Source organism: Eubalaena glacialis, chromosome 8 (genome assembly GCF_028564815.1).
Source record: "Eubalaena glacialis isolate mEubGla1 chromosome 8, mEubGla1.1.hap2.+ XY, whole genome shotgun sequence".
NCBI classification, from domain to species: Eukaryota; Metazoa; Chordata; class Mammalia; order Artiodactyla; family Balaenidae; genus Eubalaena; species Eubalaena glacialis.
In genome coordinates this window covers 15,954,899-15,979,419 of record NC_083723.1, presented here as the reverse complement: position 1 = coordinate 15,979,419, position 24,521 = coordinate 15,954,899, and the positions used below count along the sequence as shown (strand labels likewise).

At 41.0% G+C, this 24,521-nt stretch overlaps 2 protein-coding genes across 3 annotated transcripts in view; both read right to left on the bottom strand.

The window, feature by feature from the left end:
• Positions 1-24,521, bottom strand: part of NRCAM (neuronal cell adhesion molecule) — a 245,235-nt gene that overhangs the window by 140,442 nt on the left and 80,272 nt on the right. For both annotated transcript variants that reach the window (XM_061197587.1, XM_061197588.1), the window contains exon 2: positions 14,977-15,051. The gene's annotated coding sequence lies outside the window, so the exon portion shown is untranslated. The remainder of the gene's footprint in view (positions 1-14,976; positions 15,052-24,521) is intronic.
• On the bottom strand, positions 9,152-11,513 carry LOC133096749 (nucleolin-like). Its single transcript, XM_061198417.1, has one exon. The coding sequence runs from the start codon at positions 11,387-11,389 to the stop codon at positions 9,356-9,358; it is 2,034 nt and encodes a 677-aa protein (XP_061054400.1). The 5' UTR covers positions 11,390-11,513; the 3' UTR covers positions 9,152-9,355.

Here is a 24,521-nt window from a genome sequence, read left to right as displayed (position 1 = left end):
GCCTAGAGTTGTTTTCTTTCTGTAGCACTCACTTATTCTACACGACACGCATGAACATGGGAGGGATACTTAGCACCGCAGGTGCAGTGCAACAACCTTGACAGCCTTTAGATTTATTATTTGATGGAGTGGGCAGGAGGGTAATAGCTTTGACTTCCCTATGAGGCCTTATTTGTCATGAACACACAGCACAGTGACCAGAACTCCCAAGGCCAAGGGCGTCCCTTATGAACTAATCAAGCATTCTGGTGGGCACCTCTCTTGCCCAAGCAGAGGTGTGGTGGTGAAGCACACAGGCTCTGGAATTAGACTCACTTGGTTTTTGCACCCCTGTTCTACCATTTACTAGCTGTGTGTCCATGGGCAATGTATTTAACTCCGTACCTCAGTTTTTTTCGTCTATACAATGAGGATAATAACAGGTTACTGTGAGGATAACATGAGATAAAACACGTAAAGTGCTTAGAACATGTCTAGCACTGAATAAGCTTCCTAAATGGTGACTATTATTAATAGTAGGACATAATGGTTTTTAGAATAGGTATCACTGGGAATATTCAATTCCACTATTAAGTTATTACTGTCTACATACAAATTTAATCCTTCCCAAAACTTCTGTTGGCTTTTTTATAAGCATGAACAGAAAGAAAAGAAAGAAAAGAAAGAAAGAAAAGAAAGAAAGCAAGAAAGAAAGAAAGCAAGAAAGAAAGAAAGAAAGAAAGAAAGAAAAGAAAGAAAAGAAAGAAAGAAAGAAAGAAAGAAAGGAAAGAAAGAAAGAAAGAGGAAAGAAAGAAGGAAGGAAAGAAAGAAAAGGAAGGGAGGGAGGGAAGGAGGGAGGAAGGAATAAAGAAAGAAAGTTGATATAAAAAATACTGCTTAGGGCATATTTTGATTATTCTCAGTTGTTACTGTAACACTGTTAATTTTCCCTTATTAAATATTGAAGAAGTGCCATCACCATTGGGAAGACATTAAAATATATTATATGAAATTAAACTAACTTGTCTTTATGGAATACAGCCAGAGAGGCTCCCAGATGTTATTTTTACAGTAAACAGCTATTTTCCATAAAGGCCCTCATGTCATACATATATGCCAACAAAACCCAGAAGCAAAGGACAAATGCAGCCCTGGGTAAGATGAGATCCTTGGAGAACGTGACTTAGCTCCATGCTGTGCTAAACAAGGAGCGGCAGTGAAACAGGAAGGAGGCAAACGAACACCCCAGAGAAGAACGGCAAGAGTCTCCCCTGGTTGAGGCACACAGGCCAGGAGGAAATAGAAGTTAATATAAAGGGACCAGGCAAAATTTGCATCAGATCTGGCTTTACAACCTAGAATTTCTTCATTTGCTTTTCTAATTTATTAGAACTAGGGAAGAATTGGTACCAGGCACCTGGGAGGTTATTAGTAACAAAAGGACCGGACCGGTTGAGCTACAGAAGGAAACAAGCAGGGTGCCCCTGCGGCATGAACACATGGCCACTTACTAGCCCATCCCATGTCTCTGGGATAAATGAAAGGAGTACCAAGTCAGATCCGGGATTTTTTTCTGCTTATCCTATGCACATGAGAAGTAGAAGGGAAATTAGATAATTTTTCTATTTTTTAAAAAACTACAGTTCTTTTCCATTTGATTGGCTGAATGGACGATCAATGGACAGCGGTATGAGTTTTGATTAAGAAATACCTAGAAGTTCAAAATGAAAAATGTATGAATATAAATTATGATTTGGGCATTTAAAATTATGATTTGGGGCATTAATTATGCCAGAATGTGTCCAAAAGTACACATGAATTCCCGCTGCAGCCAATGCATCACTTTCTGAGACGTGTGATTCATCTTAGCATATGCCCCAGGGTTAAACTGTCTTTCATCTAGAAATCTGAAAGAATTATTAAAATGGAAACGTTTCATGGAAATACCACCTCAGTCATTTGGCATGTATCTAACTGGTCACCCTTTCCAAATAGTTATCACAGGACAAAAAAAAAAAAAACCCACCATGAACATAACAACAGAAACAAAACAATGGAGCTCTTTTCCCTGACATTGGACTCAAATGTGTGTGCTTAGTAATAATGACAAATTGTCCCATGTTATTGCTTCAAGAACTGTTTCCAGTGACCCTGGGGAATGCTATGTACTTGCTTTCCTTCATTTTTGCCCTTGGCAAAATTTTCTTTATTCAGATCATTCTTTGAGAAAGTCATTTCAGTCTGAGTTGTATACATTCTAGGTCGTTCGGTTAATAAGAGTTTTTGACCTTGTGGTTTCTACAGCCAGTTGTTCTCTTGAAGATGATTGATGGCGTTAATTCCCCTCACATGTGGTCCATGGGTAACCGGCCCCCTTCTTCAAACAAAGTGTACTCATTCTGAGGACAGCCTGGGAGGACCAGGTATCACTGCTGCCAACCCAGTTCTCTGAGTTCCAGGGATAGGACTCACCTAAGGCAGAGGTGGCTCAACTAGGATTGTTGAATGGAACAATCATGGAATCATGCGACAAAAGCTCCGCTAAATTTAACCCAAACCATGAAAGGCGAGGGGCTGCAGTTCTCCAGCATCTGCTGTTCTCCGGCATCTCTACTCACCATGCCTGCAGCCTCTCTCCTTGTTTGGGGATCTCGGTTCTCACGCATCTATACAGAGAGTTTCCTAACAGCTTTCCTCATCTTCAATGTGCTTTCATTTTCCTAAAACACCGATGCCAAATTAACCTTCTCGAAACAATGGTGGACACACCTTACTTCTCACTCGTGAACTTAACAGGTTCATAACTGAACATAAGTCAAACTCAGTACAGTATATTCACCATCAGACATATTTCAGATGCAATATAATCATGACGGAATCTTCCCTCTTCCTCTCAAAAGCAGCCCTTCTGCATTTTCTATTCCGGTCAGTAGCACCACCATCCACCCAGTCTCTAAAGCCAAAGGTCAGGACTTGCTTACCCTCATTCTTTGTTCCTTTGCTGAGTGGCATATAGGTCCACTCAAATACACTGTAAATGGTCCCCTCTGCTAGGATCCTAGGTCAGGCTCTCTTGCTTCTTCTCGTTTCTCACCTCTTACTGGTTTCCAGCTTCCAGTTTCACCCATCTATTCTACATACAGTTGACAGAGTACTTGTTCTAAACTCAGATCTAATCATGTGACTCCCTTACTCAAAATCCTGAAGTGGAATCCCACAACTCCTGGCTCCAACCCGCCTTCACGGCGCCTCCAGTTTCTCCATCTTCAACCATACCAAGCTCTCCAAGTGTACCCACCGCCAGGCTTCTAGTGGTATCTGCTCTCCCTGGAATGTCCCTCTCTACATCTGCCCAGAAGATGCCTACTCATGTCTCATGTTCCTTCTCAAGGATTTTCCTGATGCCACCATGCAGAGTTGTCACATTTGCCTCTGTATCACCATATCCCTTTATATGTACATATACACACACATAAATATATATATGTATTATTTTTACCTTTTCGGGACTAATTACACCATATTGCAATAACTGTGCTATATACCTGTCATGTATAGTATAGCCTGCCTGCTACTCTTTGAGGGTGTCTGAAACACAGTAGCTCATGGACAAATGAATAAATGTTTATTCATTCATGAAAAAAAGGAAGAAAGGAACAAACAGCTCTCCAAAGCCACTTTCAACCACATCTTAGGTCTACCTTCTGCTTTAAATTGGTTTACTTATTTTGTCCTTTGGCGATGCAAATACCATGGTTATCTCCCATCCCCCTCAAGGCTGCCATTCCCCCACTGTAACATCTACTCTTTTCAATTTAGTTTTTCTGAACTAGTTTTAGAACCATTCTTCCTTCAATGATCAGTTCAAGTTCAAAGTGGTCATAAACCTCTGTTAGCCTCCCAGTATGTAGTGGTCACCACTCCTCTGAACTCCCAGGGCACTTTCAGCCTGTCCCACACATTTAACAGTCAGTAATGCTACTCTGTGCTTTCTTTTTACGCGTACACCTAGTACATACATGTGTATGTATGTACACATGCAGACTGCATTATCAGAACTTCTCATAGCTCCCTATACACAAGAAGCAATCAGTAATGTTTAATAATGAAGATGGTCATCCTACAGGCACTATATGTAGGTCCTATAGGTTAGTATCTTATTTGTATTAATGAAACCCAAATAACTCCAAAATAAACTTTGATTTATTGGTGAAATATTGGTGAGATTCTAGGCTCAAGTATGGGCAATGGTCCCATAAGTCATTCAGTGGTGATTCAACACCCTACTTGTGCAGAGCTATGTTTGACTCTCAGTTGAGGAAAATTTGTTTTATAAAAGAAAGTCTTTCAATTGCTTCCCCTTTATGCAAAGATCTTTGCATGCTCCTCTTGTATGTATCGAATCAAGGCAGCTACAATTCAGTAATAAAAATAATTTGGACAGAATCAGCAAGTCCATTATAAGATAGATATTTGAAATCTACTTCCTCACTAAACTTGGGGGTTGCTCTACAGAAGAAAAATCCTAGTGTCCAAAGGTTTGTTTTCAGGAAAATGAAAATTTTATTTCATGTATTTACCATAAAGCTGCTCTGGGTAGCCAACAACCATCAGCAACAAACGGAAAGACCCAGAGAGAAAATTCGGGGGAAAGTTCTCTCTAGGGATGACTTCTGGTTTTGGTATATAACAAGTATTCATTTCAACTCAACAAATATTTACAGAGCATGAACTCAGCACCCAGGATGGTGCCAGAGGCTGTCTAAGACGTACTTATTTTTTCCTACTCCTCTAGGTAAGAAAGCTTTTTATTATTTTGCACAAGAAATCAATTTGAAGACCTTTTTTAAATATTAAAGCATATCTATAGTTGGATTCTCTATAAGAGGGAAATATTACATAATGAAGAAATATTTTACAGATACTTTGAACTTAGACTGATCTATTTTTCAGCTCATTTGAATAATTTGAATATGGTAGCTGTGTCTAGTTATATTTGTCAAATTCTTCCTATTTCTCAGATTTTTTTTTTTTTTTTTGCCCCAGGAAACAAAGCCATTTAGGAAACTACATTAACGCCACGTTCTCTGTGCTTACTGACAAAAATAAATAAATACAATAGAAATTGACAGGAACCATTTTCTCTGTGCCCCTTCTCCATGTGGATTGTTCTCTGCCTTCCATCCTCTCTTTTCACAACCTGTTCCTATGGCCTTTCCTTCACCAGGCTAACAGCTTCTGTCAGCAAGGCTTTTATTCAGTACTGTTTCAAGAGCTTTGCAGAAAAATGGATTAATCATGTTCGCTGCTTCTCTTTGTTTACCCCTTCAATTCTTGTATAATTCAAGCTAACCAGGAAAACGCATGTCTAATCACAAATGTGAACTCCCTCTTAGGCAGTTATTTTGGTGCATTTCTCTTGTAAACATATCATATAATTAGAGGGTCTCTGAAAATCAAATAAGATGAGTTTCCCCAAATATGTCTTCCACATCAAATATGTATTATAATGACTTAAAACACGTATTTTGTGTACCTTGAGTTCCAAGAGAGAAGCTTATGTATGCCTGCCAAGGAAGTACTTAAATATTTTACTATTTTCCCACAAATATTCCTTGTAAGGCAGACATAACTAAGCATTTTAAAGTAATAGTAAATTGGGGGTGAGATGTCATTAATCAAATAACAGAAGTCATGTTTTCTATGAACCTTCCGAAGTAGACCTTTGAATGGTCTTGTCACTGCTAAGTCTAAATGGAATAAAGAATCTTCACTCAAATCTTATTCTTGAAAATATCAGAATGTCATCCTTCACCATTAATTTCATGCCAATTATTAAATAGGATATTGGTGATGCCACTACTTCTATATATAATAGTTCCATACATGAATTCTCTAATATATAAAAATTCCTTCTTGTTCAGAATGAACTTGTTCACTTTTTTTTAGAAAAAAAATTATTTTTTCTAAATAGCCTTTCCTTTGTTAAAATGCTATAGTTGGAACCTCAAGACACAGTGTTAACACCATCACGCCGGCACTGCTGAATCACTTATCTGATGCTCAAACCTTCTCTCACCATTTTAGAACATGGCTTTCTCTTCATTTTTGCCATCTTGCTGAAAATTCTGGGGTCAGGAAGTTTTAAAAGTAGCAGTAGAATTCTTATGTCTCAAATAACAAGTATAAGATACTAAACAAATAAAAACTCTCAAACACAAATCTTTTTCAAACCCTCAGCCAAGCAGAACCCCATCAAGATAAGCCTTTTTGGAAACAAGCTATGAAAAAAAAAGTGGTTTAATGGGAATTCATAATACAGCAAGAAACGTCACAACCCTGAATGAAGCTGACTGGAAACAGAATTACCCTGGCCTGGTTGATGGCAATCCCTGCCTCTGGGAAGAGTGGATTTCCAAAATTGAGATGCCAAGTTCACCAAATGTCTAACGGGCAGGCCCTTTGCATAACTCTTCCTGTATTATTCAAGTGAAAATTGCACTCTATAGGTATTTTCTGCTCTTTTTTTCTTTACGAAAACTTTGAGAACAAAAATGAAAGTCAGGGCAGGATCGCCCATAGGACAGACAGATGGCATCAAGGGTTTACGTTTAGCTGGAAGACCATTCCTTCTATAAAACTCACAGTTTTATAGAGTTCCTGCTAGATTTAACATAGAACACTTCTGCCAGAGGAGAATATTCCTGTAAAAAATCTCCTAGATCTGTGGTTTTATTTACAAAGGCGCTGGTGTGAAATATACACCCGGAAGACCCATGTGCAAATGGGCCCATGTGAACGACACACAGCCGGTGAGATGGCACATCCCGCACACCTCAGGTGCAGCCTCGGCTTGAGGAGGCATCGCAGGAACACATTAATCAACACGTTCAAGGAATGCATTAATCAACACCGCCGAGTCGGCTGGCATGCCCCATTGTTTAACCGTGCATGCTAACAAACGCACAGCAGCAATATGAATGTGAATTTCCACCATGCTGCAAGAAACAAAACCCTTTTCAGGACTGGCCCCATGCACCATATCCCACTCGACTCGTTCAATAGAAATCATTCTCTCCTGGATGCGTGCTAGTTTATGGACTTGCTTTTTGCAACAGTCAACCAGAAACAAAGACGCTTTACAGACCAGCTAAGTTTGACAAAAGCTGTAGAAATGCCTTCTGAAGATATGAAAACTTGAATCCTTCCAAGAGTTTTTTTTTTTCTTTGCCTTACAAAACGAATTGCTGTCGCGAAAGACAAAATAAAACACAACAAAGCAAAGCAAAAAAAAAAAAAAAAGTCCAAGCATCTGTGTCTGCACTCAGATGTGACGGCAACACACTGCATTCCCAGCAGGGGCCTGGGCCTGGCCTCCTGCTCCACACTGGGCTTCATTTTCCTCCTGGGTAGTTCCCTAGATAACGGTCCTGCCAGGATTTGACTCCCTCCAGAAGCAGCCCCGGATGAAATGTCCAGATGCTGGCAGGAAGGGATCTGATAAAGCACCTTCAGAACCTGGGCACACAAACCTACCTTTGTGTGTTCAGAGTTCTGTGGACCTGAGCATTTAAAGCTTTCCAGTACTGTTAACATTCAGAGCATCTCACTCAGTAGGTTAGGGTGAGCAAAATATTGATCTGATCATGAGAATGCTGAACGTAAAGATAATTCGGAATGAATAAGGGATGCCCTTTACTACGATCATTTTGAATAAACATGCTCCCAGGGGCAGAGTTATTTCAGTAGTGGTTTTACTGCTGGGAGCCAAGGTCACAGGGCAGTGGCTCCCCTCTCTGGTGGCACAATTCCAGCCCTTCGGTGAGCTCCCCACATTAAAGTTCGTGTTCCCCTGATCTCGCCTTATCTCGTCACCAGCTCTAATTCTGATGACCTAGAAACCATTTAAAAGCTGCAAGCCAAAAGTGCAGCAGGGAAAACAAATCTGATCCAGTAAGTATCTGTTGTAAAGATAATCGCATCAGCCCTTTGGTGTATAAATGCTAAGTCGCTACACATTTCCAGTACTGGAGTGACTCAGGCAATGTTCTCCTTCTAGTTCCAAAACAGGTATTTCTCCCCACTGGACCACAGTGGGAGGAGAGGGGAGGGACGCATGCAAGTTGCAGAATTCCTTCTACTGACTACCAGCACTGATTGCTACTGCCACAGGACACAATGCCACCCTTCCCATCACTCTCTCACCCACCTCCCACTACCTCCCAATAGAGGATGCTGATGTCTTTCTTCAGACGCCTTTCCACAGCTCTTCCTGAGACAACTACCAAACTGAGCAGCCCGCAGCAGTGGGAGGCAGTTAGGGTGGATTTCCGGAGGAAAATGGTTGTGTCTCATAAGAATCACGAGGACAGGATGCAAGGGGCAGAAGGGACTTGATCCATAGAGGCATCTCAATCATGGATGCTGTGATGACTCAGAGATAAAGATCGGGAAGTGTATTATAACTCAACCTCCCTACAGAAACACTGTCCATGGGATTTCATATGCTTCCATCTGACTCCAGGTCACAGGGTGTTACTCAGATTCCATACAGAAATGGAAAACTGAGCAGAACCCCAGGATGGAAGGAAAGAACCTACATCCCCTCTCATTCGGCTTCCAGGAATGCTGCTCTCTGGTAGCGAGCTGTCATTCCACGAAGAAGTTTGCCGGGACCACAGGGGAGGAACTGTCCAAGCTCAGTAATGTTTCAGGAGATGCTGTCACTGAGTGGAAAGCTGGAGCTTGCCCTCATCATAGGTCAGGGGAAGACGGAGGAAGTTAATAAGTATCAGAAAAGATTGTTCCGGTTTTCTAGTTGATTCAATACCCCAATTTTAACTGGTATAAAACCCTTTGCTTAGATTTACGTCCCTGTCTTGGTTTTTGGAAGTTCTGGGCTTCCCAGGGTAATTGCTTTTATTTATTTTTTCAGGGTAATTGCTTTTTTTTTTTTTTTTTTTTTTTTTTTCCGTAGGAAAAAAATGGTTTTGTACATGGGAGGAAACAATATAAATTCAAAACTTACAGATAAGGGTTAGCTCTATCACTCATCTCTTTAAAAAGTTTTTACGAATATCCAGTCAACACCAACAGGGTTATCTCCCTTGAAATGTTATCTATACGGATTTCCAAGTAGACCACAGGGCTGTATACTGTCTTGGAATGTCCTCAGAAGGCTCCGTCACTGAGCAGGTAACAGAGTAAAAACCTCAGAGTCCTTTCTTTCAAATGGAAGAGGGAAAGACAGGGATAGAAGAAACTATTCAAATTTCGTCTTCTTTCCTTGTGGCTTGTGGTCTCCTCCTCCTCCTCTGCCTCCTCGGAAGCCGCCTCGCCCTCCAAAGCCTCCCCGGCCTCTGCCACCAAATCCACCTCAGCCACCTCTGCCACCACCTCTGCCACCGAAGCCACCTCTGCCTCCTCCTCGGCCACCGAAGCCACCTTCACCCTTAGGCTTGGCCCAGTCCAAAGTAACTTTGTTTCCATCAATTTCACCATCTTCCATGGCCTCCTTGGCAGCTTTGGCCTCTTCCTCACTGTTGAAGTCTACAAAACCAAACCCCTTGGAGGATCCAGTCTCCCGGTCAGTGACTATCCTTGCACGAATAGAGCCGTCAAACGACTCCTTTAATGTCTCTTCTGTAGTATCCTCAGACAGACCTTTGACAAACAGAGTTTTGGATGGCTGGCTTCTTGCATTAGGTGATCCCCTGGGTCCTTGCAACTCCAGCCTGATGGCTCTGCCCTCAATTTCCCTTTTATTACATGAATTTAAAGCTTCTTTAGCATCTTCAAATGACGCAAATTCTATAAATGCATACCCTTTAGATTTGCCATTCTGGTTCTGGGGCACTTTGATAAACGTTGCCTTCTCAAATACTTCCTGAAGAGTTTCTTCCGTTGCACTATAGGAGAGGTTGCTTAAAACCAGGGTTTTTGATTCACCACTCCAAGTGCTATTCTTTCCACCTCTATAGTCTTGACTTTGACCTTTCTCTCCGGTATAGTACAGGGAAATGGATCGCCCATCTATCTCTGTTCCCTGCTTTTCTTCCAAGGTTTTCTCTGCATCAGCTTCTGTCTTAAATTCAATATAAGCAATCCCTTTACTCTTTCCATCCTTGCTGACTAATCTGATCTCCACAGCATCTTCAAACACTTCTTTTAATTCTTCCTGAGTAACTTTATAAGGAAGATTTTTAGCCAAAAGTGTTCTCGCATCTCGATCTTTCTTACTGTCTTTTCCCTTTGGTTTTTCTAGTTTAATTTCATTGCCAAAGACTTTTAAACCAGTGAGTTCCAAGGCTTTTTCCAGGTATTCAGCAGATTCAAAATCCACATAGCCAAACTTCCTAGACACATCAATTCTGACATCAACAACTGCAAGATCATTTTTAGCAAAAAGGTCACTGATACCCGTTTTCAATTCAGGAGCAGATTTACTGAAGTTCAGGTTTCCAACAAAAAGATTGAAAGATGTAGTTGGTTCTGTGGCTTCCACTTTCTGTTTCTTGGCTTCAGGAGCTGCTTTTTGTTTGGTCATTTCCTTCTTTCGTTTTCCAGGTGCTTCTTTGACAAGTTCTTCCTCCTCCTCGTCATCCTCTTCCTCCTCCTCCTCGTCATCCTCTTCCTCCTCCTCGTCTTCATCCTCCTCCTCCTCGTCATCCTCCTCATCCTCATCGTCATCCTCTTCATCTTCATCTTCAGCAGTGATCTTTGCCTTCACAGGAGCAGCTTTTGCTGGAGCTTTCTTTCCTTTGGCTGGTGCAGTCTCCGTAGCTTCTTCTTCAGAGTCATCCTCGTCATCCTCATCCTCCTCCTCGTCGTCTTCATCGTCATCTTCGTCCTCGTCATCCTCATCATCTGAGGCAGGAGCAGCAGTTGCTTTCATCACCGCTGGCTCGAATTCATCCTCCTCCTCCTCTTCATCATCCTCATCCTCCTCTTCACTGTCGTCTTCATCTTCCTCATCACTGTCTTCCTTCTTGGCATTCTTGCCGTTCTTTGCTCCCTTGGCTGGAGCGGCTGCTCCCTTCTTACCAGGGGTTGCTACCAATGCTTTGCCTGGTGTGGCTCCCTTTTTGCCAGGTGTTGCTACTGCTTTGGCAGGTGTAACCGTCTTCTTGGCTGGCGTAGCGGCTGTCTTTTTGCCAGGGGTGACAACTGCTTTCTTTGCCGGTGTGGCAACTGCAACCTTTTTTGTTGGGGAAACCATCATCTTCTTTGCTGGAGTTGTGGTAGCCTTTTTGCCTTTTTTCTGAGGAATAACAACCTCTTCTCCACTGCTATCATCCTCTTCATCTTCTGACATTTCCTCATCTTCACTATCTTCTTCTACCTCCTTTGGGGGAGGAGCCATTTTCTTGGGGTCACCTTGATTTTTACCGGCCTTTGCAAGCTTTACCATGATAGCTGCTATGACTGCGGAGTGTGTGGCGAGCGAGTGGCGCAGATGAGCCCAGAGGAAACGAAGCAACGTCGATGGCGGCCGCTGATCGCAGAGCTCGTACGCTTGGCTGCCAGCTAGAGCTCGAGACTCAGGGTAATTGCTTTTATTGATGAGCTTTTCACCTCTGGTTTCGTAGGCAAGTATTCCTTTTGTGGATGATGTTTGTCTCCTAGGTTTGTCTGGTGTCGAGTAAACATGAAATGAAACTTACCAGCCTTAAAATGATCCTGTAGGACAAAATTTTGATAGATCTCTATACTGTCAAATAGTATCCAAAACAGTAGTGCCAGCTGGACTACTGTTTAAATATTGATTCACATTTACAAATCAACTTAATCATAAGAGAAAGTCTTTTTACTGTTATCAGTTTTACTGTTATCTAGTCAGAATAGAACTACCAGTCTCCTAAGACATCTGCATCATTTAAAAAAGTTAGTATCATGAGCCCGAGGGAAAGAACAACTTTGAAATCATCAACCAAAAACAATCATTAAATAACTCCAATAACCTGCCAGATTTTCCCTCTTCTACGGCTTGCCCAATGGGAACATGCTTTAAGGTACAGCACGAGCATGATGTTTCTTCAGACTCATCATGGTTACAACCAGGACCCAACTCACACAAACGTAGCCAGAGCAGAAAACCAGTATTCAGAGTGATTTTGGGGGTGCCCCCTGCAACTCCGGTTGCTTATAACAATTCCACCATTAACTGTCCCTACATTTCAGCTCAAGGTTTTCAAGTCAGGTAGAAGGCAGATTTTCCTCGGAGAGAACTTACACATTAGTGCTGCTGATGAATGCGAACGCAGTTTTTACATGCAACCGGACATGGGGAGGGGTACCACTTTCCAGACAGAGGGATGTGGGGTGTGGTGAGGCTTCACAAACCATGGCCCTGGCTGCCCACATCTTTCGGATACCACAGCCCACTAGTGAACGTGGAAAAGCCTACTGAAAACTCTAAGTAGTTTCCAAAACACTTTCTATTCTAATGTCAGAGGCCGAATTCTTGAATAGCCTGAGGACATTCTGAATACAAGTGTGCTTTAGAGTTTCAGGAAGTTCCAGGGAGTCTTTGTGAGGCAAGGGAAAGACACAGGAAGGCAGTCAGTGTTCAGTTTCCACCAGATGAAATCCTCCATGAAGATAAAATGAGATATTTTTGTGGCTCTACTAGAGCCTAACGACTAAAAGTTCACTGTAGTCATCTGACAAAAGAGCGGCCCAGAAGATCACTGAGAAAATGTACCGAGAAAGGCAGAATTGAACTTTTTCACTTGTTGCCCTAGAAGACAGAGATTTGAAGTCAAATAACTCTCATGCAGTGAATGGATGAGAAAATAATGCAACCAGCCAGGAAAACTCCCTGAGGAATCACCTTATGGAGCCCCACTGCTGCCACCTTACAAGGGCACCATGCCCACCTTCCCAGCGGCCCCTTTGCTTGCCTTGTCTTTGTGTATATTCCCCCTTTCACTAGAAACCACCATTTACAAATAAGCTCCTGGTCTTTCAGTCTTCCTACCTCTCCCGAGTATCACACAATATGCTATCTACAGAAGAACTTGCCAGCACTTACTGCTGGTGCTGGTGTTTGATTGGTAGGCCACTTTACTTACCACTGAGACCGGAAGACAAGAGTACAGCCATTTTGGGAAAGGACCAGGGAACGGCTTTGAGCAAAATAGGCCTTGGAAGCTAAAGAACAAAGGTCCTGGGGGCCTGGGTCCCAGAGACAAAAACCAGGCTGGCAGGAATAAAAGATGAACTTTATCTCTGTTACACTCACGAGTATACCTAGTTGCCACAAGACTCAACTATAAACTTTATCCTTATCTGTTCCGGTACTTTCTTGCAGAAAATTCTGCCACACTCCTTTCCCCTCAAAGAAGTACTCCCTATTCCTGCCGGCCACCATGGAGCCACCTGCTGCCGATCAAGAAGTTTGACAATTTCTGGAAATTATCAGTGACCATGAGACAAGCCCTCTCTACTGTTATAAAAGCAACTTGCCCCTTCTACTCAGGGAGCTGGCACTTTTTTCTGCCTTCTTCCTTGTGCACAAACTCTCTCTTTTAATAAAAAGCTTTCCTTGCCTAAGAGTCTTGTGGAAGCGGTACTCACTTCTATGGTATTGCTGTCCAAGGATGTGGAAAGTGTGTGCTAACACCACTGTTACTACTAATTCTTAGTTCCTAACAACTGTGGTTCAGTGTAGGCAAACTTTCACGTCCCTGCTAGAATGGAGGGGTCTCTCACATTGCCTCACCTTGCAGGTGTATTTATTTTATGAAATACGGACACTTGTTGGAAGGAGGTATGTCTAGGTATATCAAAACTTTATCAGTCATTTTACATTGACGAGGGAGCTTTCAATTCAAAGAGCCATTCATACACAATTCAGGCTCTTTCGGTATTGGTCAAAATTATCTAACTCAGCAATGTTGCTAGTCTTTAATCATTTTCACTTTGAGACCTCTCCAAGCAGAACAAAACGTGTGCTATTTGATTCACAAAGCAGCCTCCTTAGTTTCCAGGCTACTGATCTGGGGATTTCTGGCGGGATTTTGAAACATCACAAAAACTAGTTAGTCATATACACTTAGTTTCAGTACAACATAACGGAAGCAAATTCAACAGAGGCATGAAAAATACAAAACGACATATGGATGGATCAATTTCAGACTTCTCAAGGACAAGGGACAACATGTTGCAAGATTTTACTACCTCAAAATCTTGCATACAATCTTCTTTTCTTAATTAAATTCCATGGGAGTTTACTTGTTAAATAAAACCTATGAGACAGAGAGCTAACTGCTGAACAATCACGCTTTCATAAATTCCTTAAGGAAGCTATTATTGGGTGAGATACAGTTCTCTGAACTGTGTTCCAGATCGCCAAGTAAGATATTTTTCATCAAGTTCAATGGCCTTTGAGAAGGCATCATTGGCCTGGCAGAGTCTGTTCTAGAGCTGATAATTCAAATGATATAAATCGGACTAGGGTGGGAAAGAGATTTACAAAGCAGAAAGCATATATCAGAGTAACACTGAAACTTTCCAAACAGACCTTTGTATTACTTGGACTTCATGGTGAGACACGAAAAATCATGGACGAATAATATGTTCTCAGGAGATTTTTGATAGATGATTGAATCAAAAAGAAAACTTTCTTACAAATAATTCCTTATCGTTTTAAATCTTTAATTCCATCAGAAACCTATTGTTTACTAGCAATGCTTTTATTCTGCTGTCTATTTTCTGAACTTTATACGATTCATGATTTAGAAAAACAAAAATCTTATTACTATGAAAGGACGTGAAGAGCTGGTTTTCTTCCCTGTGTATTTGATCCATCCTCTCTGACATGCAGTATGATTCATGTTTCTGCAACCATTATCCCTGCTCGCTGTCTTTCATCATACTTTCTGGATGGACAGTATTAAACATGGTGATACTATTACATAAACACATCATTTTATGGTATAATTCCCTTCTTGAACCAATTACTAATTTAAACCTTTTAAGAAGATAAGCTCCTACCTTTGAAGAAGATCTTTTTATCTGAAGAGATTGTTCTTCCTTTGACTTCTTTAAACCAAAAGTCTTGGCATTGCTCTGTGGGTTGAAGAGAGGGGAGAATGTTAAGACATTCGTCGTCAATCACAGCAGATTGTCCATACATTAACTCCAACTGACTCCCTGATGGGAAACTCAATTACAGGGGGAGCCCTGCAAGGAAAGACAAATTGTGAATAGATTTGCCAAAACACATCTCTGCTGGTTTCAATCAAAAGTGACAGCAGAGAAGTGACTAAAACTCTGGTGACCATCCCATTAATGGATCCCAATCAAAAGAGTCACGCCTGGTGCCTTTTTTCAGTTTATGGAAATAGAGGGTTTTTTGGTAATGCATGTGTATAGCGTGGCTAAAATACTTCCATATTGTGTGACTATTATTATTATTATTGAAGTATCTTATTTACTAGAGTAGGAAATCTTCTCTGTTTGAAAGGCCCCAAGTTTTCAATGAGGGTCACAAAGAAATGATGGGTGCAGCCTAGAGCAGAGAAGACCCACCTGGGCTGTGACAAAGGGCCAGCTATGGACAATCCAGAGCTTGACCATCTCCAAGTCTCCTCTCCTCAGCCTGAATGTTTCCTTTGCAAATATTCCAGCTGAGAATTAGCCAGCAAAGGACAGCACAGACCGGGAGGAAAACAGTCACAGCTGAGTACATTAGGTCTCTCTCTTTTTTTTTTTTTTTTTTTGAGACAACCAATTCAGGGACACCCATGTTTTTCTAAAAGAGGATTTGTGGCTTTTGGGACTTTGGGCTTTTGGAAACAGAAGTCATACTATCAACCTCTGAAAAACCTTTCAGAGAAGAGAAACAAGTGTCAATTCAGGAATTCCTGGCTGCACTCAAATATGAAGACAACTATGAATTGCAAAATGATTCTATTACTAAAATAAAAAGATGTGTCATCATCTCAGATGCTTTAGTTTAGGCACGTGTTATAAAATATCTTCTGTATTCAGTTGCGAAAAGCTTTATCTTAATTACATGTAAAACCACTCCATCGATTTTCACTGGATCTGCTGCAATGATATTTTATCAGGACAAAATGTTAATGTTGCAGAGGTTAGTGATTCTCCCATGGAATAAAAACCAATTTTAGGGTAAATGAGGTTTTCTTTCCTTGTCATTTAGTTCCCACTTACAAAATCTCTACAGGTGTGTAGGAAAGAGTCTATAAGGATTTGAAGCTATGTCTACAATAAAAACAATTCAACCAAATATATTGAACATTTCATATGTATCTGTCAATAGACTGGATAAATACAGATAAGAAAACAGGAATTAAATAAGACATGTTTCCTACATAAGGGATCTCAGACCATGCACTGATGGGAAAACCAGAACTACCACCAACCACCATACAATGCAGTATTTATAGAGTATACTATGAAACCACAAAAGAACAATTGATTCTACAAGGCGGCATCAAGGAAGGCATTCCACAGGACACAATGCTTGAGTTAAACCTTACAGGTGGGTAGAAAGGGCATTCTGAGTAGAGGGAAGGGCAGGAACAAAGGAACGGCAATGACCAAGTGGGTGGTATGTCCCCACTAGCAGAGCAATGGAGCTACAGGCACAGTGATGGTGGGAGGCCGGGGATATGGCCAAGAGGGGAGGCTACTGAGGTCATACACTACCAGAGGACAAAGGGCCTTGAGCACCAACCAACTGACAAGTCTGAACTTGAACTTGAGAACAATGCAGGCCTAATGAGGGTATTAGGCAAGAGGAAAGAATAGTTGTCAGTAGTGTGGGTAACTGTCCAAGAGAATAGAGATTGGAAAGGGAAGCTGCTTTGGGGATGTTTCAGTCACCACCATACAAGATTCTTGGCTTGTAGGGGTAACCCCTGGCTCTTCCCAAAGCCCACCCCCAAGATGAATCAGGAAACACAGATAGAACACTGATGTAGGAATAAGAACATTGATTTGGCTATGACATGTGATGCTACTGCAAAAATAATAATCTTTTAATTTTATTAATGGAATCATTTTGTGACTTCTCATTATCCTAATATATGAGTACACCTTTAGAGGTGGAACTTGATCAGGTCAGCATGTGGATGGGGTCTCGTTTCTCTCCCCTCCACCTAGCCATCTCTCCATCTTTCTGCATCTCTCTCCCCCAGGGCAGCTCGGCTTGCTTCGGGCCCTGCCCGGGACCTGAGGCAGGTGGGGTAGCCCAATGCCAGGCCTGACACTAAGGAAACCTGTCCTCCTGAATCCTTTCTTTCTGTTATGGGATGTGGGCCTTGATTAGTCTTCCTCTCCACATTGCAGTGTTAATGTCTGATACTGGTTTGGGCTTAAGGGAATCAGCCCTGCTTAATGGAGGGTGTTGCTTCCAGGTCATTACTCACCTAGGGGAAAGGAGCCTGTCGCCTCTTCTAGCCTAGAGTAACAGAGCTCTGCACTGGGACTGAAGACCAAGGCCTCAGCCTCTAATGCCTTTGTATTTCGTCTTGCTTTGTCAATGTCCTCACTACAAGCATCTCCTTTGGGTACACAGAGGTAGAGCAGAAGGTAAGCATTATTGGGTCCACTAGCCAAAATACACCACAATCCTTTATCTCCAAATAATCTTGGTAACACAGTTACGCTACTCAAAAGGTAGCCTGTTCCTACCTTCTTAAAGGCTCTGCTAAAACAAATTTCTGTGTATGGTAAAATCAACAGAAACTTAGAGAGTGCTTGAGTCTGCCGAACTAAGCCCTTTAAAGGCATCTTCAGCCCACCTATTTGGTACCTTCAGTGTGTCTGAAACACCGACACCACATTGCTAGGGAGCTGTTGCTGAAAATCTATATCACAGCTGACTGGAGGCTACTGCTAAATATTGGGGAGTGAGTCCAGTAAAGACACAGGTCAATAAAATTAATTTTACTGTAATTTTTACCTGGAAGAGCTGAGAGAACTAACATGTAATAGGCTACACTATGTCCCAGACACGCAGGTGATGCACCAATTCTATAAGCATCATTATTGCTTTGACACAGAGGCAGAAACTGAAGCACAGAGAGGTGAAGTTAATGACCCTCGACACGCAACTGGCAAGTCATACGTCCGGAACACAAGACCACTTCTGTCTGAATCCCAAACTCGTGCTTTTTCTACTTCCTCCTGCGGCTTTTGAGAGAGGACAGGATAAACTTGGATTGGGGATGCTACTGAGATGCAGTTGGAAGGGAGCAGGAAATTCTCAGAAAGAGTGGTCAGACTGAGAGGAAGACACTGAAGAGGCCAGAAATAAAAGGGTCAAGAGGGGGAAAGGGTGGTCCACGGTGTCAAAACCTACAGGAAGGAGAACTCAGCAGCTGGTAGTGGGAAGTGCCCGCAGCCCTGAGCTGGTACTACCCCCCCACCCCCGGGACTATGCTTTCCTGCTTTTTTTTTTTTTTTCCTGTGACACCTGCTGCACTAGCATTTCTATGCCCCTCTGGCAAGTATGCTTTTTACTAATAATGTCTCACAAAGGGGCAGGTATGAAAATACTACTGGGTATGGTATGGAAGATGTTTTGAACATGGATTTTAAAGAGGAGGCAAAGGAATGTGGTTCTTTTGATAAGTTTGAATCGTTTCCAGAATAATTCAATTCAGGGCAAAACACCCTAAAAAGAACACTTATTACGTAATTTCGCATAGGTATGGTTTCCAATACGCATCATGTGGGAAAATGATTTCATCCTTACTTATGTGTATCATTGAAAGGGCACTGCCTCATTTTTAACCTCCCTGTGATGATATAAACCTTCAAGCCTTTGCAAAGACCACCAAAAGACTATGTACTAACTATTACCATGTCAGCAATTATGCCAAACATTTCTAGGGAATGAATGTTTGTTTGCTACATTCATTACTCTTGCTTTGACAACTGTGTCAATGGGCTTTCATCACTCTGAAACATTTAGGTCGATGGCATAGGATAATACATCATTGCGAAGGATTATTTTTCCAATAACAAAGTAACATTAATTTTTTTAAACCAAAGTACAATCAACTTATCCTATTAAATAAACCCAGTCCTAAGTCAAAAGGTCAAGGTGAGATCTGATGTAATTTAAAAGTCGCCTTCAGAAAAGATGAATAACATCTAGGTAAAAAACATAACAAACCCAAAGGCCATGGTACACACAGTAAAACAATTACAATAAAAACAATTCAATGGTGCATAAGTATAATATTAAAAATTTTCTACAATTCAAGAAAGTGAATACTTGCCTTAGCCGCTCATAGAAAAATAACATAATAAACTTCCTAAGAGCTCCAAAATAAATCGAACTATTGATTGGCACTAATTTTTGGCAGGATTTGTTTGTTTGTTTGTTTATTTTCAAATGAGAATCCACAACATTCAATACAACCAAAAATCTATTTTGCAAACCCTGTTAGGAAAAAGTATCAGCGAGCAAAAACACTCAAAATCTCATTTAGCTTATACTCTTTGGCACAATTGTGAGGACATTAAAAATGCTTACTCTTTAGTTGCTGTGACATTGATTTCTAAAAACTGGCCTTAGTGATGATAATCTACCCTTCGGGGTAGACTACATCAAAATATCAAGCATCTGACTCCTCAAGCCAATTCTGTTTTCAACTGTGACAATTATTTCCTGTTTATACTCTTAAAAAATATAGTTGATAAACACTTTTCTGAACACCAATTCTGAAAACCTTACACGTAACGATATATTTATACACCTGCACTGTTATGTATTTATGTCGCATGCAAAAGTGTTTTGTGCTTTTATCATGAGGAAATGATAGTAATTTACCAAGTTATTTTTAATCTTTGGTCTTAACGAAACTTCAGTAGTAAATCATGGACTAACTCCCAAACTCTTCTTTTTTTTTCTTAACTTCCTGCCTTTGACATGATCCTTGGACTGAATCTGGGGCTCATTCATACTTATTAACTGGAGAGAAAAGGATAAACAAACAACCCTATTAAAACCGGCATTTATCTTTGGTTTCTCTGGGGTATGCCTGTCATCCAGCAGCCTAATTCAGCTTGGCATGGCAAAAAGCCAAAATCATCTTGAAAGCTGGTTCTCCCCATTTCAGCAGCCTATGAAACAAAATACATTCCAAAAAGCAGAGAGTATGGTCTGAAATAAAGCAGGTTCTCCAGCTAGTACCTCAACGACATGGCACCCAGAGGGGCCCATCTCTACCACAACCTGGCTGGCGGGGGTTCTGGGGACACGGAGTCCTGACTTCTAATCCCAAGTTTAGCATCAAGTTCAGCCTACTCTTGCAAGACCAATCAACTTGTTGGGACTTGGGACCAGCTCCATGACCTCTTAAATGTCAGGGTGGCGCAAGGCAGGGATCCATCCTGATAGGAAACTTGCAGGTGAACCAATGTGCATCCTGCCTTGCCATTCAGAGAAATGAAACCACTGGTCCCTTGATAAATCAAATTAAACAGATTGAAGATGGACCATCCCCAGAAGCTTTTGAGTGTTTCAAGTGACGTCATCTGCTACCTCGTAAACTGGTGCAAAAGACCAACAGTGGGCAAATTACACTGATACTGGATAAATGCCATCTTACCGTCTGTCAGTGCACTGGCCATCATGCTGTCACATAAATTATTGGAACATTTCATGGTACCTAGGACATGGCACATTTCATGGTTTTAGAGGAGGAATAACTAGAAGTGGAAACCTAGAGATCCAGTGGGAGTACTGCTAGCTGTTCACCAAAGAGCCATTGTCCCTTCTGTCATGTAGAGGGGCTGTGAAGAAGAAGCTCCTGTCCGGGGTCTATATTTCCAGCTCCCCTGGTATCTGGGCAAGACCTTGAGACATAAGAGAGCTAACATGTATCACTTCTTTGCCCAGATGTTTAGGAAGCAAGTGTGTCTTTCCCACACCTCTTATCTCTCCACTGTTGGCTGGATGTCAATGCTCAATGTGACTTTGGAAGTCACATGTCCTGGCCTCTGTCATGGGGGTTCCTGAAGGGTGACAGGTAGAGAGCCTTCCCTCCATGCAAATGGCCTACATTACTAGCACTGGACCGTGATATGAGTTAGAAAGGAACTCTAATTCAGTGACGTTTCTACAGTTTAGGGGATTGTTCCAACAGCTAGCTCTGCTCTATCAGCGTCAGCATGTCATAAACACAATAGAAACTTTAAATTAAATCTATTCCTCGTTGGTCTTTTTTCTGTGTCTATAATCTAAGAGGAGTAGATTTAATTTTATAACATTAGTCCATGCAGAGCAGTAGAGCAAAAGTGATTAAAGGATATTAAATAAGTCCTTTTAAAGACAATTAAAGTAACAGTGTTTTACTTTGTTTAGGGAAGAAAAAGCATAAAGGAGGCTGGTTAAACTGTCAATGAATATATGAAGGTTCTAAGAATTTTATATTGCAGATAGTGAGAAACTATTTCTCAACTTCCCTAAATATAAACCAAACAAATACCGAAGATTTACGTGATGGTATAAAAAATAACACTGTACCTAGACCACAGGGAAGACTGAAAATAGAGTTTTTCAAACTTATAGTTACCAGTGGGGAAAAGGGAGCGAGCGATAAACTGGGAGACTGGGATTGACATATACACACTAGTATATATAAAATAGATAAACAAGGACCTACTGTATAGCACAGGGAACTCTTCTCAATACTCTGTAATGACGTATATGGGAAAAGAATCTAAAAAAGAGTGGATACATGTATGTGTATAACTGATTCACTTTGCTGTACACCTGAAACTAACACAACATTTTAAATCAACTATACTCCAATAAAATTTCTTTTTTTAAATGGCAGCAGCATAGTAAGTAGTGGGTTAAAACCTCAGCTTTTAAAATTCACCATCTCTTTGACTCATTAAAAGCAAAGTAAATTTTTTGGGGAAAAAAAAAAAGAAAATAGAATTTTTGAGAGAATCTGACTCTTAGTAGGCGAGGCTGGAAATCCACTTTTCTAACAGGCACCCCCAGGGGGTTTTGATGTATGTGGTCATGGGCCACACCATGAGCAACATGGTAAAGATGATTAGACAGTGAAATACGCCACTTTGTGAGGTTGTCACATTTCCTTCCTAGAAGAAAGTAGAACTGGGAAAGTTTCTCATCCACAGGGTGGAAAACAAACTCGGTCAACAAATATTACAGACTTCTGGGAACCCAGACAGGTAAGACATGACTCCAATCCTTAAGCAGCTAACGGTCTTAGGAGAGTGACTGTGAATGTATATCCGTGTGTGTGTGTGTGTGTGTGTGTGTCTGTGTGTGTGTGCGCCCGTACGCAGAGTAGGTGGTGAGGAGGAGGAGGGAACCAAGATGATTCCAGGTTAAATTGGGCGAGATAAGCTCTCACCCCATGGGTGGGCAGATGTCCCCCAGCGTGGCCCCTGGTACCCCGATCTCTCCTGGGCATCCTTGTCCGGGAACACAGTCTCCAGATAATGTTACCACCAACCAAGATACAGAATGAAACAGAGACACCCAACCCTATTCAGGAAGCAAAAGCAGTTCACTTTTACATATTTTACATATCAAACTTCCATGTGAAAGTGATGGCAAGAAAAGATTCTAATGCAAACAAAAAAAAAATTTATAAAACCACATGGCTGTACGGGGAGCTATTGTTTAATGGGTAGTTTCAGTCTGGGATGATGAAAAAGTTCTGGAGATGGATGATGGTGATGATCATACAACAATGTGAGTGGACTTATTACCCCTGAACTATACACTTAAAAATGGTAAATTTTGTTATATATATTTTACCACAATAAAAAAAACACGGCTATAAGAACTAGACACAGCATAGAGAACAAATGTATGGACACCAAGTGGGGGAAAGGGGGTGTAGGATGAATTGGGAGATTGGGATTGACACATATACACTACTGATACTATGTATAAAACAGATAACTAATGAGAACCTACTGTACAGCACAGGGAACGCTACTCAATGCTCTGTGGTGACCTAAATGAGAAGGAAATCCAAAAAAAGAGGGGATATATGTACACATATAGCTGATTCACTTTGCTGTACAGTATAAACTAACACAATATTGTAAAGCAACTATACTCCAATAAAAATTAAAACAAACAAACAAACATGGCTATAGATTTTCCTTCTAACTCCGTAAGTTAATGAATATAATAGGATAGTTGCCAGAAAAAAAATTCAAAGTATACCTTACACTCTCTCATCAATACATTGTGTCCTTGAAAACTCAGGAAAACATTAATTTATTCAACAAATATTTAATAAGCAACCACTATGGCTCAGACACTGTTCCAGGTACTGAAGAGATAGTAGTGGGCACAATAAAATCCTGCCCTCATACAGCACTTATTTATTCATCTCCTCATACACTCAACAAATATTTATTAAATGTCTATCACTTGCCAAGTTCTACACTGGGCACCAGAGATATAATGGTGAAAACACAGTGAAAATATCCACAAACCATACCCTTCCTTGCCCCCATGAAGCTTCTAGGAGACTGCAGGAGACAGATATTGATTAAATAATCACAGAAATGAATATAAAATATCAACTTTGAAAAGTTGTCAAAGCAGAGATGCATGGAGCTCCTAGGGTGTGGTGATGGGAATTGGCTTCGTCAAGGAGGCTGGTCTTTCTGAAGGAAAGAATGACTGAGCTGAGTTGTGATGAATGGGGCTGGGAGGAAGTGTGGCCTGCGCAGAGCAGAGAGAAAGGGGAGTGGCCCCAGGGAGGCTGGAGAGGCAGGCAGAGGTCCGGCCGTGCGGAGCCCTGGAGATGTTTCAGTCTTTACCTAAAGGACCCTGGGAAGCCATGAATGTACTTTAATGAGGCTGGGGGTGGGAAATGAATGATTTCATCAGAAATAATATTTATTTTGCTGCTCTAACAATTTTAAAATGGCCAACTGAAAATGAGGACAGAAACAAGTGAATTCCTATACCGTTATAAAAATAGGTGAAACTCTGAAGCTTTCAGATGAAGGGTAGTATTTAACATATCAAAGAATTATCATGATCAGATGAGAAATTAGGAACAGCACTCTTTTTTTTTAATTCTTTAGTGTTGATCAAAACACAGTCTCTCTATTATATAATCTACTAATGAAGTTGAATTTGATTAAAAGTGAGTCGCCTGAATTTGCAAGCCTGGTAAAGTAAGTTGCCTACACTTGATTAATACTCTTTCAAGTGGATACTTTGGGGGAAAAAAGTGAAACCATTTGATCAAAGAAATGAAGTGTATTAAACTTCACAAAATGTGATGACTTGGGCATCTTTCATTAACATGTAAGGTGCAAATGGGACAGTTAACTAAACATTGCACTAATTTGATTAGTATTTAAGAACATGAACAAAGAATCAAACGCACAGCATTTCTTCCTTTAAAATATGGTTATCAGTGCTAATATACACTGTTGAATGGGAAAAAAAATTCAGACTGGCATAATGCTGTGTGCTAAGAGCAGATATATAAGGGAAAAGGAAAAAACTCTACCTTCTGTATATAGTCAGGTTTGCCATATGC